This window comes from Molossus molossus, unplaced genomic scaffold (assembly GCF_014108415.1).
Source record: "Molossus molossus isolate mMolMol1 unplaced genomic scaffold, mMolMol1.p scaffold_m16_p_13, whole genome shotgun sequence".
NCBI classification, from domain to species: domain Eukaryota; kingdom Metazoa; phylum Chordata; class Mammalia; order Chiroptera; family Molossidae; genus Molossus; species Molossus molossus.
Genome location: NW_023425348.1, coordinates 45,253,821 through 45,271,423, shown reverse-complemented (window position 1 = coordinate 45,271,423; position 17,603 = coordinate 45,253,821). Strand labels below are relative to the sequence as shown.

At 41.3% G+C, this 17,603-nt stretch overlaps 1 protein-coding gene across 1 annotated transcript in view; it reads left to right on the top strand.

The window, feature by feature from the left end:
• The window catches only part of MRPL48 (mitochondrial ribosomal protein L48), a 60,625-nt gene extending 46,244 nt beyond the window's left edge, over positions 1-14,381 (top strand). Inside the window, exons 5-8 of the mRNA XM_036258394.1 lie at positions 1,162-1,328; positions 9,470-9,572; positions 12,895-12,984; positions 13,981-14,381. Coding sequence (XP_036114287.1) covers positions 1,162-1,328; positions 9,470-9,572; positions 12,895-12,984; positions 13,981-14,055 — 435 coding nt within the window. The 3' untranslated portion in view covers positions 14,056-14,381. The remainder of the gene's footprint in view (positions 1-1,161; positions 1,329-9,469; positions 9,573-12,894; positions 12,985-13,980) is intronic.
• The last annotated feature ends 3,222 nt before the right edge of the window (positions 14,382-17,603 follow it).

Here is a 17,603-nt window from a genome sequence, read left to right as displayed (position 1 = left end):
ACTAGAATCAAACCTGTGATTCTTTGGTCTGTAGGCTGATGCTCTAACTGCTGAGCCAAACCGGCCAGGACCTATCTCTCAGTTCTTAAAGGGAAGACTCTCTAAATAATTGCAGAAGTTTAAAGGTAGGAGGGCTAAAAGAGAACCAGTGCAGCCCTGGCCGGTTTGGCTCAGCGGTTAGAGCGTCGGCCTGCGGTCCGGAGAGACCCGGGTTCGGTTCCCGCTAAGGGCATGTACCTCGGTTGCAGTTTGTCCCCGGCCCTGGTTGGTCGTGAGGGTGGCAGCCACTCGATGTGTCCCTTTCACGTCGATGTTTCTCTCGCTCTCTCTCTTCCTCTCTCTCCCTCCCATTCTATCTGTACAAAAAATGGAAAAATGTCCTCAGATGAGGATTAAAAAAAAAAAAAAAAAAAAGAGAGAACCAGTGCTAAGTTTCCTTGTAATTGATCTCCCTTTCTTCCTTTTCTTTTCCTCACTCGAGGATATTTTTTATTGACTTTCAGATGGAGTGGGAGGGAGGGTGGGTGAGAGAGAGAAACATCAATGTGAGAAAGACACATCAACTGGTTGCCTCCTGCACGACCCTGGGCAGGGTGGGGAATGGAACCTGCAACCCAGGTAATTGAACCCGAGACCCTTCTGCCTGTGGGCCGTCGCTCTAACTGCTGAGCTAAACCGGCCAGGGTGCAATTGATTTCTTTAAGATTCTGATGTAAGCTAAGAATTCTCTCAAATGTGCACATGTGTAAAATTTTGCATATAAATTTTGGCTTGACAGACTCCTTGAAATTCCTCTGTGGGTTCTAGATTAAGAATCTATTACTTAGCATAAACCCATCAATTTAAAAATTAGGGAACTGGGGGCCAGAGATGAAAGGTGAGTCTCAAGACAAGTTCGTTGTAGAAGACAGTCACTTGTATTCATCTTAAAGTAATGCCAGCAATATTCCCTTCCCTCTCATTGACTGATGTCACAGCCCAGACTAGCAAGGAAAGCTGCCCACTCCTTTCCAGGAGAACTTCATTTTGTAGGTACGGTAACCTGAGAGAAAACTGGTAAACAAATTTATATGAAAGATTGATGTTTTAATATCTGATAGTATGAATAGAATTTCTTGTGTAATAGTTTGATTTACCTTTCTCTTTTTGTTTTCTGTTTAGCCCAAGAAGAGGGGAAAAGTAGAAGTGAGACCCATTAATTTGGGGACAGATTATGAATATGGGCTTTTGAACATTCACATGACTGCATATGACATGGCCCTGGTAGAGAGTTATGCCCAATATGTTCACAACCTCTGCAACCATCTCTCCATTAAAGTGGAGGAAAGGTACGAAGGATGCCTTTGCATGAAATACTCTTGGTGTGGGTTACATGCTCTGCTTTGTTATTGTTAAATGAGGTTTTCAGATATAATTTATGTGCCATAAAATTCACCCTTTTTTAGGTATATACTTTGCCACAATAAAAATATAGAACATTCTTGGCCAGTTTTGTTCAGTGATTAGAGCATTGGCCTATGGACTGAAGAGTCTCAGCTCAATTCCCGCTCAGGTTCAATCCCCAGCCCCAGTTGGGGTTGTGGGGGAGGCAACCAGTTGATGTGTCTCTCTCATGTCGATGTTTCTCTCTCTCTCTCACCCTCCCTCCTTTTCACTCTATCTAAAAGACAATGGGAAAATATCCTTGGGTGAGGATTAACAAAAAAAATTAAAATCATTTACTCTTTGCCCTGGCTGGTTTGGCTCAGCGGTTGGAGCATCAGCCTACAGACCAGAGTCCCGGGTTCGGTTCCTGCAAGGAACACATACCAAAAATAAATAAATAAATAAATAAATAATAAAAAATTTTAAAAATTAAAAAATAAACACATTTACTCTTTGGATTTGTTGGAAAACTGTAGGGGAGGATAACTGACATTTACTATCTACTCTAGGCCAGGTACTTTATGTATCTTTTTTTTTTTAAAAATTTTTTTATTGATTTTGTAGGGAGAGAGAGATAGAAACATTGATGTGAGGGAGAAACTTTAATTGGATGCCTCCTGCATGCCCTCTACTGGGGATTGAGCCTATAGCCCAGGCATGTGCCCTGACGGGGAATCGAACGGGGACCTCTCAGTCCATGGAATGACGCTCTATCTTCTGAGCCCGGCCGGGCTACATATCTTTAAAATTTTTATTTCAATCCTCACCCAAGGATATGTTCTTATTGATTACAGAGAGAGGGGAAGGGGGGATGGAGAGAGAGAGAGAGAGAGAGACATCAATGTGAGAGAGAAACATCGATCGTGGCCTGACTGGTTGCCTTCCGTCAGCACCTCGACCTGGGATCAAACCCACAACCTGGATATGTGCCCTGATGGGGAATTGCACCTGTGACCTTTCAGTGTGCTAGATGATGTTCCAACCAACTGAGCCACTTTACATATCTCAGTGTTTCAGAAAGTGTAGGCTGTTCTGTGGTTTGCCTTAAATAACATTAAATCATATGATGAGAAATCTCATCCCTTTTTAATTCTCATTCAACTTAGTATGTCAAGGAGAAATTCTTGGTGTGGTTCTGGTATGTTCTTAACACCACTCTAGCACTTCCTAATCTTTATGACAGAGAGGGGACCTCTGGCTCAAAGTCTGTAGCTAGCACTAGAATCTAGCTAGAATTTTATAACATTATTTTGTTTTCACTGTATTTATTTTTAACTTACTTTCTATTTATGACAGCTGATACTAGTTTTCCACTTATCGTAGTAATACAAAATCAGGTTTATTGATATATAATTTATATACAGTAAAAATTCACCCTTACTGAACAATTTCTGAGCTTTGACAAATATACACATTAGAGAGTAAATATCATCATTATCAAGATATAGAACATTTCCATCATCTCAAGCAGTTCCTTCCTGCCTTTGTAGTCATTCCCTCCCCATATCTCCATTCCCTGGCAAATAATGATCTATTTTCTGTCCCTATAATTTTTGTCTTCTAGAATGTCATATTAGTAGAATCATACAGTATTTTTCCTTGTGAGTCTGGCTTCTTTCACTCAAGATAATGTATCTGAGATTCATCCATGTTGTTGCCAGGATCAAGTTGTTTGTTCCTTTTTGTTGCTGATTAGCATTTCACCAGTTGAAGAACATTTGTGTTGTTTCCAGTTTGGGGCAATTATGAATAATGCCAATATAAATATGTACACATTTTTGTGAGAACTTAAGTTTTCATTTCTCTAGGAGTATAATTAAAGGGTCAAATGGTTACGTGTAATGTATGTTTAAATTTATAAGAAACTGCCAAACTGTTTTCTAAACTGGCTGTACCATTTTCTTTCTCATCAGCAACATGAGTTCCAGTTGTTTAACATCTCAAGTTTGTTTGTTTTTTTAATTAATTTTTTAAGTGTGCTGACTTAATGAAAAATATTTAATAAATAATAGTTTGGGTGGTTTGCTTTTGTGACAAGAATATATGAATATGGCGCCCTGGCCAGTTTGGATCAGCGGTTGAGCATCAGCCTGCGGACCAGAGAGTCCCGGGTTCGGTTTCCACTAGGGGCACATACCACCAAAAAGAAATAAATAAATCTTTATTTAAAAAAATATATATATATGAATATGGCAAAAATTATACTTTCTTGCTCACTAGATAGATATTAGTATATTCCCATTGTACAGATGAGGAAACGAAGACTCAGAATAGCCAAAAGTCACAGAACTAGTAACTTGCCTGGATTTAACCTAGTTCTGCCTGACTCCAGTATTTTTAATTCTATAGGGTCTTGTTTTAAGTCATTAAGCCAAATTTGAACTTTTGAACCTTTGTAACTTAGAGTATAACTGTGCTAAATGTGCAATTTGGAAGACTTGATAATAAGGGGTGATTTTAGCTCTCCCAGCAGATAGTACTTCAATTGTTTTAGGCCTAAAGATGTGTTTTATCTATTTCTGATGCCACAGAGAGTCAGTTGCTTTTGCAGCACTTGACACACACCTCTGTCACGTCACTTAGTGCTTTGGGCTGTAATCGTTTATTCATGTGTCAGCTCCCCTCCCCACTGACTAGATGAGGACTGTGTTCTTTATTTCTTCAGCACCTTGCACAGGACCTGCCTGCCACATGGGGAACATTAAGCCATTGTTGAAAGAATGACAGGTTCTTCAGTATGACTGCACAATCCACTTGTGTGGTGTACATTTCCTAAAGTTTAATGATAATCCTTTTATTTTAATCCTCACACGAGGATATTTTTTCCTTTTATCGTCAGATAGAGTGGGAAGGGTCGAGAGAGAGAGAGAGAGAGAGAGAGAGAGAGAGAGAGAGAGAAACATCAACGCGAGAGACACACATTGACTGGCTGCCTCCTGCACGACCCCAACCAGGGCCGGGGACCGAACTGCTACCAAGGTATGTGCCCTTGACCATAATCAAACCTGCGACTTTGGTCTGAGGGCTGACGCTCTAACTGCTGAGCCAAACTGGCCAGGGCAATGATAGTGCTTTTATGTCATTTTTTTTTTAACCCTCACCCAAGGACATTTTTCCATTTTTTGTTCAGACAGAGTGGGAGGGAGAGAGAGGAAGAGAGAGAGAGAGAGAGAGAGAGAAGCATCAATGCAAAAGGGACACATCAAGTGGCTGCCACCCGCACGACCAACCAGGGCCGGGACAAAACCGCACCGAGGTACGTGCCCTTAGCGGAAACCAAACGCGGGTCTCTCTGGACCGCAGGCCAACGCTCTAACTGCTTAGCCAAACCGACCAGGGCTCAGAAGAACTTTTTAAAAGGTGCTGTTTTTAAAATCCAGCTGTGAAAAACTCTGGCTGCATTTGAATAAAGGCAAGAAGGCAGTAGCATTTGTTGAGTACCTACTATCAGCCAGCCACTCTGCTAAGTACAGTTTTTGTATATTGTTACTTAATTCAAACAAGCATTTTGTACATAGTGAATCAAAGCTCAGCTCTGGAGCCAGACCACCTAGGTTTTATTTGTGCTCTGCCATATTCTTGTTGTGTAACACTGGGCAGTTTACTTAACCTCTTTGTGTCTTAGTTTCCTCATTTAAAAAATGGTGTTAATTAAAGTACCTGCCTAAAAAGTCTATAGGAAAAATGAAGGGAGTTAATATATTTAAAGTGTTTACAACAGTTCCCAGCAACTCTTGGCTGCCATTATTATTATTATTATTATTATTATTATTATTATTTGCCTATAATTATACCCCTAATAAATAGCAAGGTCTGGATTTGAACCCACTTTTTTTCAAATTCTCAATCCTTCCTAACTGGTTCTCCATACAGCTTTCAGTGTGATGTTTCAAGAATAGAAATAAGATCATGTCATTCCCATGCTTAAATTCCTTCCATGGTTTCCCATTCTTTTAGGATCAAATTAAAGGTCCTCACATGACTTACTAGGTACCCCATGGCCTGGGCTTTAACTCATATTTCCTTCTCCATCCAATTAACACCAGCTTTGTTTTTGTCCCTATCCACCTAAGGACCTTTGCATAAGTTCTCTAAAGCTTATAATACTCTTTTCCCTTCACCTAACTAACTCCTATTTTTTCCTTAGGTTTAATCTTGAATGTCACTTCTTCAGAGAATCTCATTAAATTAGGTCCTATATTATATATTTAGTAGAAGTGAAGATTACATAACTTCCCTTTCATAGCAGTCATTCCTTACCCTTGTAATTACTTGGCTTTTACTGGTCTTCCTTATTAGACTTTAAGATCCATAAGGCAAGGATTGTTTCTGTCTCCATCAGCAGTCTAATGACCCTAAGACCTTGCCTGGTACCTGACACATAATAGGCAATGAACAAATATTTGTTGACTTCGATTGAGTTCCAATAGGCATGGACATGATTCCTAGAACAGCAGAATGAATGATGTGCTGTTTTTTTGCCTCTTTCCTGGCTTTTTGCTCTAAATAGCATAGAGCACAAAGAGATACTTATTTTCAGCAACTCACTTCTCTGCATTGATTGAGGTTTTCAGACCATTATATTATTAGGCATTGTCACTGCCCAGCTTTTCAGAGATGAAACAAATTTTTCTTCGGATTTTCATTTCATCATGATCCATTTTCCTCTGAGAGTGAGGAGTAAGGCTTTGACCTTGAGATAGAATTGAGCAAAGGAGCAGTGTGCTGGCTTTTGTTCTATAAATGGTCTGCTTTGCTGTAGCTGCAACTAACCTAGGAGAAGAGAGGACAGGAGAGGAAGGGGTCTCTCATGCAGGTCCCTTAATTCGCCTGCTTCCCTTGCTGAGCAGGTGCTTGAAGAGATGGAAATCTTATTCTTCTGGGAGCAGCTTCCAAGCCTGAAGCTGATCTAGTTCCTGTGCTCTTTGGAGAGTAACAGCATTGTTCAGCATCACTCTCTGTAAGCCTACTCTTTCCTTTTTAAGTTCACTTACATTGTTTAAAATGCAGATATAACTTATATAGTAGAGTCCATGGATTCCAAGTTCCCTAGCACCATAGGTGGCTCGCTTCTGTCCTGTTTCAGGTAGTACTCCCAAAAAGTAACATTACTTTGTCATGTTAGGTTGACTCTTGAAATTCAGTTATTTCATTTCTTTCATCCTGTTTTTACTATGCCATCATCCAAGTAATGTTTATTGTAGAAAATTTGGCAAATACAGAAAAGTATAGACACTAATGGAAAATTCTCTATACTCTTACTACTCAAAGGCCTGTTCTACTTTGAAATGCCCAGAGTTCCCAGTATTTATTTACCAAACTATGTCTGGTTTTCCTGTTGGTTCTCTTTGAGAGCCTCTCATGCCCCCTTGCCTTTGTAGATAACTGCTGCACTTCTTTGAGCAAACACCTCTGTTCATTCTTTACATCTCAATACTACTTCACCTATGAAGGCTTCCCTGAGCTCCCCCTTCTCTCCTTCTTGTCCCTATAACATTTGGTACATAACCTATTATTGTCTTTGTCTTACTGTAGTGAAGATTTTCTGCTTACCTGTCTGTACAAAACACTCTTAGCAAGGCCCTTTATTTATTTATTTATTTATTTATTTACTTATTTATTTATTTTTAGTCCTTACCCGAGGACATTGATTTTTTAGATAGAATGGAAGGGAGGGAGGGAGAGAGAGAAACATTGATGTGAGAGAGACATATTGATTGGTTGCCTCCTGCACGACTCTGACTGGGTCAGGGATTGGACCTGCAACCCAGGTATGTGCCCTTGACCGGGAATCGAATCTTCGGTCTGTGGGCTGACGCTATAACCGCTGAGCCAAACCAGTCAAGGCTTTAGCGAACTCCTTTATTTTTTTTTATTTTTATTTTTTTATCCTCACCCGAGGACTTTTTCCATTTTTTGTTCAGGTAGAGTGGGAGGGAGAGAGAGGAAGAGGAAGAGAGAGAGAGAGAGAAACATCGATGTGAAAGGGACACACCGAGCGGCTGCCACCCGCACGACCAACCAGGTCTGGGGACAAACTGTATGCGCCCTTAGCGGGAACCGAACCCAGGTCTCTCCGGACCACAGGCCGACGCTCTAACCGCTGAGCCAAACTGGCCAGGGCTTTAGCGAACTCCTTTAAAGCACAGGCTATATATTGTCCACAGAGTGCCTGGGACAGAACAGGCTCTTAGTAAATGTTTGTTGAATGAATGAATAAATAAACAAATCAATGAAATCTTGATAAAGGGTTGAAGAATAAAATGTATGCTCAGTAGCAGGAATGGACAACTCTTATCTGCAGAATGTCAAAAAAGGAAAAATAGCATTTTAGCCCTGGTTGGTTTGGTTCAGCAGTTAGAGCATCAGCCCAAGGACCAAAGGGTCATGGGTTCAATTTCCGAACAAGGGCATGTACCTCATTTGTAGTTAGCCCCCAGCCCCGGGTGGGGTCATGCTGGTGGCAACCAATCGATGTTTCTCTCTCTCTCTCTCCCTCCTCCCACTTTGTCTAAAGATAAATGTGAAAATATTCTCCGGTGAGGATTAAAAAAACAGAAAGAAAAGTAACATTTTAGAGTGAAAGCTTTTACATAGCTATTTTACTTGATCTTCCATAACAAGTCTATGAATGTATCATTTTATATATAAGTCTATGAATGTATATATATGTATGTATGTGTATATATATATATGTTATATATGTATGTGTGTATATGTGTGTGTGTGTGTGTGTGTGTGTATCATATAAATTTGGCAGATACTGCCAAATTTGAACTGGAAGCAGAGATTGTGCTGAAAAGTGGAAGGGAATGTTATTTAGGAAGGCTTCCTGGAAGAATTTGCAATACCTAGCATTTACTCACTGTTAGTAAGAGCAAGGAAACTGGCATTTGTCGGCATAGTATGTCAGGAAAATTACTATGTAATCTTATTTAATCATTGTAACAACCCTGTAACTAGTTATTATTATCTTCATTTTATAGCTGAAGAATCTGAGACTCAGAAAGGTGAATTAATTTGTCCAAGATCAAATAGGTAGTAAGTGGCAGGGTCAACATTTAAATTTAGGATGGACTGTCATGTATCAAATCCATTTTCCATTATATAAAACTTTTTTTTGTAGCAGTCCATCTGTAGAGGGCCATGTCCCCTGCTGTTAATTAATGAAGCTTTTTATAGCATGAAAATTCAGGAATTCTACTGTTATTATTATTCCATTTATCTTAAGTTTGATTAACTTTTTGATAAGATGAACACTACTACCATATTTCTGTGTAGCCATCAGTCCTATCTCATCATCACACCTAATCCTCACAGTAATCTAGTGATATAGGCCTAGATTGTAATCCTCTTCTCAGAGGATTAGTAAATATTGCTAATAAGTGGCAGGACCAACATTTGACCCCAAGTCCAATGTTCTTTCCACTGTAGCATGAGATATGCTGAAGCTGATTATAGTGAGCATAGACTCTACAATAGTGGTTCTCAACTAGGGGACATTTAACAATGTCTGGAGATAACTTTGATTGTCACCACTTGGTGGGGGTGGGGGTATTACTGGCATCTATCTGGTGTGTAGGTGTCAGGGGTGTGTAGGTCATTCCCCCACAACAAAGAATTATCTGGTCTAAAATGTCAACAGTGTTGAGGTTGAGAAATCCTACTCTAAAACATCTGGATTTCAGGCCTTATTTCACCAGAAGAGGGGAAATACCCAAAGTTAGTCTCCAAAGCATACCTAGTGATTCTTTTAGCTATTCTTTAGTAGCAGCAAATACTTATTAATCACCAGTTTTTATTCAGAGTGTTATATTAAGCAAGATTGGGGATGCAGAAAAGTGTTAGACATCCTCTATCTTCTCAGGGAGTTTAGAGACTTCTGGAGAAGGTTTAAGAGGTTCTGACTACTTTGCCCTGCCTAACAGCCCTAGATTCCAGGAACGATGCATGCAGTAGTGGTGGAACTCAGGGACTACCCTGACTGAAGTGTTGCAGCTGGCTTAAGAGAACCCTCCCCATAGCTGACTCTTCCTTTCCACAGTTATGCGATGCCCACCAAAACCATGGAGGTGTTACGGCTGCAGGACCAAGGCAGCAAAATGTTTGTGGATGCAGTTCTTACCACCCATGAGCGAGTGGTTCAGGTAGGCATTCTGGGAGAAACTTGAAATCTATTTGCCTGCCTTGATTCTTCTCTCTCTCCATTTTCCCTCCTTCTACCATGCCCATCTCTTCCTCTCACCTGCCCCTTGAATGATGATGTTCTGCAGGTTTCCGTTTTGTTTTTTGTTTTTCTTTATTGAGTTTAGAGAGAGAGGAAGGAAGAGGAGAGAGAGAGAGAAACATCGATGAGAGAGAACATCAATTGGCCGCCTCCTGCATGCCCCACACTGGCGATCGGGCCCACAATCTGGGCATGTGTCCTGACCAGGAATCAAACCAGCAACTTCTTGGTGCATGCATGGGTCAATGCTCAACCACTGAGCCACACTGGCTGGACAGGTTTCAGTTCTTGATTCCTCCATCTCTCCTTATGTAAAACCTTTCCGCTATGTAAGCTCATTAATTCCCCTGATCTCAGTAACTGTTAGTATACTGATAACACCTAGATCAGTTCTGATCTATTGGTTGAGCTTCAAACCTGATATTTAGTTGTCTGCTAGACTTCTCTACTGGGATGTTCCATAGGTATTCTACACTCAGTGCTTATACTAATTGTAGAGGAACTGATGTTCCTTTTTTATAGACTTGTCCCCACATTTGAGCCTAATGTTTGATCTTTCTTTGCTTTCTGATACCCATTCATTCACCAAATTCTAAATTTTCTACCCCTAAATATCTTTTAGATTCTTCAACTTTGCTCTACCCTCTTAACACTGTGATCACTTCATTTTCCTGCTTAAAACCCCTCAGTGGCTTCCCTTTAGCTCTAGCAGTGGTTCTCCGTCTTTTTATTGCAGAGGTAGATGGGTGACAACCACACCATCATGAGCGTGCTCAGAACTATTAAAATTTCAGTTAACATCATTCCCACCCCCTTTAAAAAATTTTTTTTTCCTTTATTGATTTTTAGAGAGAGGAAGGAAGAGGGAAAGAGAAATAGAAACATCGATGAGAGAGAACATCGATTGGCTGCCTCCCACATGCCCCACATTGGGGATCGGGCCCACAACCTGAGCATGTGCCCTGATTGGGAATCAAACCAGCGGCCTCTTGGTGCATGGGTCAGTGCTCAACCTCTGAGCCACACCGGCCAGGCATTCCATCCCCCCTTTTTATAAGAGCTTTATTGAGAGTTTTATTCCCATGCAATTTACTCACTTAAAATGTACAGTTAAATGAGTTTTCGTATATTCAGAGTTATGCATCCATCACCAGTCAATATTAGAACATTTCATCACCCCCAAAAGAAATTCTGTACCCATTAGTAGTCATTCGTCTTTCCCCATTTCCTGACTCCTAGCAACCACTAATCTACTTTCTGCCCCTATGGTTATACCTCTTCTGGACATTTCATTTAAATAGAATTGTACAATATATGGCCTTTTATGTCTGGCTTATTTCACTTAGCATAATATTTTCAGGGTTCATCCTTGTAGCGTGTATCAGTACTTCATTCCTTTTTATTGCCAAATAATATTCCAATGGACATCACTCCTTTTTGATCCACTCAAGAAATATATCAGCAAGGTAATGAATGTTAAGGTAGTAACATCTTAAATCTATGTTACTTTTTTTTCCTTTATTGATTTTAGAGAGAGAGGAAGTGAGAGGGAGAGAAAGATAGAAACATCGATGAGAGAGAACATCGATTGGCTGCCTCCTGCATGCCCCACACTGGGGATCAGGCCCATGACCTGGGCATTTGTCCTGACTGGGAATCAAACCGGCGACCTCTTGGTGCATGGGTCGACGCTCAATCACTGAGCTACACCAGCTGTACTTCTATGTTAATTTTTTTAAATAATTAAAGTACTTAAAATCTTTGGTTCTTTTATTTTATTTTATTAAATTTTTTTATTGGTTTTAGAGAGAGAGGAAGGGAGAGAGAGAGAGAGAGAGAGAGCGAGAGAGCGCGAATGGCCTCCTACTGCATGCTGCCAGCTGGGGATTTGGCCCACAACCTGGGCATGTGCCCTGATCAGAAATCAAACTGGTGCCCTGGCCGGTTTGGCTCAGCGGTTGGAGCGTCAGCCTGCGGTCCACAGAGACCCGGGTTCGGTTCCCGCTAAGGGCACGTACCTCGGTTGCAGTTTGTCCCCAGCCCTGGTTGGTCGTGCGGGTGGCAGCCACTCGATGTGTCCCTTCACGTCGATGTTTCTCTCTCTCTCTCTTCCTCTCTCTCCCTCCCGCTCTATCTGAACAAAAAAAAAAATGGAAAAATGTCCTCGGGTGAGGATAAAAAAAAAAGAAATCAAACTGGTGACCTCATAGTACATGGGTTGACACTCAACCTCTGAGCCACACCAGCTGAGCTATTTCTGATAATATTTAAAGAGCCAAAGATTTGCCCAGCCAGTCTGGCTCAGTGGTTGAGCATCAACCCATGTACTGTGAGGTCACCAATTTGATTCCTGGTCAGGGCACATGCCCAGGTTGTGGGCCAAATCCCCAGTGGGCAGCATGCAGGAGGCGGCCAATCGATGTTTTCTCATTGATATTTCTATCTCTCACTCTCCCTTCCTCTCTCTCTAAAACCAACAAGAAAACAAATTTTTAAATAAATATTATCATAAATAAATTATTTGAGATATATCTTATAACAGATCTAATTTGCCACTGAGGCTCATAGGATGAAGTTTGAACTCTTTAGATTAGCACCTAACTGCCTTCACGATTCTCTTGCATTTCTTCATACCCCATTCATTCCAGCTACACATGGAACTAGTTTTAATTCCCTAGTACAGGCTATACCTTCACATTGTACTGAATATTGCTTGCTATGCCTTGAAAACTCCTACTGCTGTTGAATTCTCCCAGATTACTCCTGTTTTTCTTCAACACCCCACCCAGATATTACCTCTTTTGGATGCTTTCTTTGACCTCCTCTGATTAATTTAGGTAGGTCCTTCTCTAGTGGGTTTCTGTAGCCCCCTTCATACCCTTCTACCATGCATCTGATTCACCTCTGGATTCTCAGCACAGGGTCTGACACCAGTCACATCTGGTTTATGTGGGTTAACTTGAGTTGAATCAGAAAGTCATCCTGGACTTGATAACTTTTTTGGTCCAATTATGACATCCATTGCCTACAGGAGCAGATATGGGCCATGACCTCAGCAAGCCGACACATTGGCAGAGAGCAAGAGAAATCCTGTAGAGGCTGAGCTCCGAAACCAGCTCTTGGTGATAATCCTTCACCCAAAGGCCGTCTAGCTCTGCTAGAGCTGACATTTGAGCCCATGCCATGTCTCCCAATCACCTAGCTTTTAGCACCTCTATTAGAGCATCTTCTTTCCTTTTCAGATAAGTGGTTTGAGTGCTACATTTGCAGAGATTTTCTTGGAAATAATCCAAAGCAATCTTCCGGAGGGAGTCAAATTGTCAGTGAAGGAGGTAAGTGCTAGTTTGAGAAGAGGTCTCCTGATGGACCACCTGTGCTCAAAATATCTAGATTGCCTGGCTCTAGAAACAACAAAGAAATGTGGATAAGTTAGCCCAGATAATAATCAGGAAAGGTGTGCAGGCTGGTATTACTGTGATCATTATTCTGGCTCTTCAGGGATGATGCTTTATGGACCACAAGCTGAAATCCATCACAGCATTCTGATGTTAGGGGTGAGCCCATTACACCTCAACATTCTCTCCCTCAGGCAGTTGTGTAGCAGAGAGAGCATCATCTAAGATCATGTACAGTATAACTAATCAGGGAAATAGTATAACAAATAGGGAAATGTACCTTAGAGAAAAGATTCTTGGATCTTTGAGGCTTTACTATACCTTGACTGAATATATTCAGTAAAGAATGCCAATCAGAAGGAAGTTTGCCATGGAAAACTTGGAATACATTAGGAACTTTAGCCTAAATATTCATCATGTTACCATGATGATCCTTATTATGACACAGATACATCAGGTCATCTTAGACTGATCCCATTTGCTTCATGCAGCTCCCTTGTTCTGAATACATGCTAGTTAAGCCTCTGCTTATTACTGTAGATCTGTATATAAAGAGAAAATGTGCTGGTCATGCTGACTTGAAATATTCCAATCCCTATGTCTGTTATTTCTTATTTGAAGTGGAGAATTTTGACATTCTCTCTCTCTCTTTTTTAAGTGCTTCTATTGTGATACTTACAGACTTTTGACATTAGTTCTTTATAAATCTGTTTTCTCTCACCAGACCATATGTTAATTTAAGGCAGGGAGAAAGTCTAATTCAGTTTTGAATCCTTGGTACCCAATATAAGTCTTGTACACACAATAAAAGTTAGCTGAATCTGATTCTTTCTCTATAGAGCCGGATGGTGGATCCTTTTTTGATGCTGTGCATATTTGAATAACTGAAAGCTTTTCAATAATTCCCACTTATTTTCTTTTTCTTCTCCCCAGCACACTGAAGAAGACTTCAAGGGACGGTTCAAAGCTCGACCAGAACTAGAAGAACTCTTAGCCAAGCTGAACTAGCTCATTGCATACTCTTTCATGCCAGCACTGGTGATACTGAGTGCCAAGTTAAACAGGAGACCCTACCCCTTAGATATAAGTATCCATCCCACAGCCAGTGATGCCTCCTGTCCTCTGTGGAGGAGTGCTTGTCACTTGTCACCACTTTCCTCTGAGCCAGCCCTCGTTATCCTCCATCTAATAAAAATCTGCTGATAATGGGTGTTTTTAAAAAATAATTTATTGAGGTGAAATTCACATACAACAAAACAAACCATTTTAAAGTGACTGATTCAGTGGTATTTAATACATTCACAATGGCGTACAATCACCACCTCTATCTAGTTCCAAAACCTCATTGCTTGTTTTTGTAATAAAGGTTTATTGGAGCAAGGCCATGCTCGTTCATTTACATATCATTTATTGCTGCTTTCACACTACATTGGCAGAGGCGAGTAGTTGTAACAGAGACTGTAAAGCTAAAAACATTTATTCTATGATCCTTTATAAAAACAGTCAAACCCAAGTATCATATGATCTCACTTATTTGTGGAATATAATGAACATAACAGTCTGAGGAATGGGGTAGTCCCAGAGACGTGGAAGTGGGGTACAGACTAACAATCCCCAGAAGAGGGGGTTGTGGGGGAGAGATAAACCACAGAACTTATATGCATGTATGCATGAACAGTGGACATGGACAACAAACTGGGGACAGGGCGGGGAGGGAGAGGCAGGGCGATATCAATGGGGGAAAAAGGAAAAACATCTGTAACAAAAATTAATTAATTAAATAAAAAAATAAAAACAGTCAAAACCTAGTACTCAAACTTAAGCATGCATTAGGATCACCTGGAGGTTTTTTTTTAGTCCTCACCCGAGACATTTTTCCATTTTTTGTTCAGATAGAGTGGGAGGGAGAGAGAGGAAGAGACAGAGAGAGAAACATCGACGTGAAAGGGACACATCAAGTGGCTGCTTCCCGCACGCACAACCCAACCAGGGCTGGGGACAAACTGCAACCGAGGTACATGCCCTTAGCAGGAACCAAACCTGGGTCTCTCTGGACCACAGGCCAATGCTCCAACCACTGAGCCAAACTGGCCAGGGCTGTTTATTCAGTTTTATATCTTCATGTCACTACACGCCCCCAACTTGACACTCATCCATTAGCTGCTGCTCTTTTATTTTCCCTAGAGGAGACTCAGCAATGAGCAGTTCTATAACCAAAATATCAGTCCTCACCTGGAAAACTCTGCTCATACTCCTGGTGGGCTTCACTTGGAAGTCCTGGCCTACTGAGCTTCCGATTTGAATTCATAGAAGCATTTTAACTGAGGGCACATGCTGTCTTGACAGCACTCTCTTAAGTGTTACGCCTTGGGAGGAAATCGGAGTTTCTTCTTGTTGCCTTTGGAGATCAAGGCAGAGAAATCAAAATAACTTCAGGACTGAAACTGATGAGTTTCAGAAAAGTACATGCAATACTAAGACTGCTCTGTAAATGACATGATACTATACAGAGAGAACCCTAAAGATTTCACCAAAAAACTACTTGAACTGGTAAATGAATTCAGTCAAGTAGCAGGATACAAAATAAATATCGAGAAATCATTTGCATTTTTATACACCAATAATGAACTATCAAGGAGACTCTAGCTCGGCTGGTATGGCTCAGTAGTTAAGCATCGACCCATGCACCAAGAGGTCACCCATTCGATTCCCAGTCAAGACACGTGCTCAGGTTGTGGGCCAAATCCCCAGTGGGGGGCATGCAGGAGGCGGACAATCAACGTTCTATTTCATCACTGTTTCTATCTCTCCTTTTCCCTTCCTCTCTCTCTCAAATAAGTAAATAAAAAAAAAAAGAAGGGGAATCTAAGGGGTAGGGCAGGAGCCTGGTGGAGGGGGACAATGAGGAAGAAAAAAAGGGGGGACATCTGTCATACTCTCAACAAAAGAGAGGCCCTGGCCAGTTTGGCTCAGCGGTTAGAGCGTCGGCCTGCGGTCCAGAGAGACCCGGGTTCGGTTCCCGCTAAGGGCATGTACTTCGGTTGCAGTTTGTCCCCGGCCCTGGTTGGTCGTGCGGGTGGCAGCCACTCGATGTGTCCCTTCACATCAATGTTTCTCTCTCTCCCTTCCTTTCTCTACCTCCTACTCTATCTGTACAAAAAATGGAAAAATATCCTCGGGTGAGGATAAAAAAAAAAAAAGAGAGAATTTTTTTTTTTTTTTTTAAAGGAGAACTAAGAAAATAATCCCATTTATAGTTGCATCAAGCCCTCACCAGTTTGGCTTAGCGGGTAGAGCATCGGCCCACAGACCAGAGTCCCATGTTCGGTTCCCGCTAAGAGCACGTACCTCAGTTGCAGTTTGTCCCTGGCCCTGGTTGGGGTTGTATGGGTGGCAACCAGTCGGTGTGTCTCTCTCACATCGATGTTTCTTTTTTTTTAAATGAATTATTTATTTATTTTTTTGTTACAGATATTTTACCTTTTTACCCCATTGGCACCCCCCACCCCACCCCCCCTCCACTCTGTCCCCGGCTTAGTTGTCCATGTCCATTGGTCATGCATACATGCATATAAGTTCTGTGGTTTATCTCTTCCCACCCCCCCCCCACCCCCCATCCCCTCTTCTGAGGGATGTCAGTCTGTGCCCTACTTCCATGTGTCTGGGTCTACTGTATTCCTCAGACTGTTATGCTCATTATATTCCATATATAAGTGAGATCATGTGGTATTTGTCTTTTTCTGCTTGGCTTCTTTCACTTAGGATAATACTTTCCAGGTCCCTCCATGTCGTCTCAAAGGATAAGAGATCTTTCTTTCTTACCGCTGCATAGTACTCCATTGTGTATAAGTACCACAGCTTTGTTATCCATTCGTCTACTGGTGGACACTTGGGCTGTTTCCAGATCTTAGCTATTGTAAATAGTGCTGCTATGAACATGGGAGTACATATATTCTTCCTGATTGGTGTTTCAGGCTTCTTAGGGTATATTCCCAGCAGTGGGATCACTGGGTCAATGGAAGTTCAATTTTTAATTTTTTGAGGTAGCACCATATTGTTTTCCATAGTGGCTGCACCAGTCTGCATTCCCACCAGCAGTGTATTAGAGTCCCCTTTTCTCCACACCCTCGCCAACACTTGTTGTTTGATGATTTGTTGATGGCGGCCATTCTGACAGGTGTGAGGTGATACCTCATTGTTGTTTTAATTTGCATCTCTCTGATGATTAGTGATGTTGAGCATTTCTTCATATGTCTCTTGGCCATTTGTATGTCCTGTTTGGAGAGGTGTCTATTCAGCTCCTCTGCCCACTTTTTAATTGGGTTCTTTGTCTTCCTTTTGTGGAGTTGTATGAGCACTCTATATATATTGGAAATTAACCCCTTATCTGATACGTCATTGGCAATGATGTTCTCCCATACAGTGGGTTGCCTTTCCATTTTGATGATTGTTTCTTTTGCTGTGCAGAAGCTTTTTAGTTTGATGTAGTCCCATGTGTTCATTTTCTCCTTTATTTCTGTTGCCTTAGGTGATGTATCAGTGAAAATTCTGCTCCG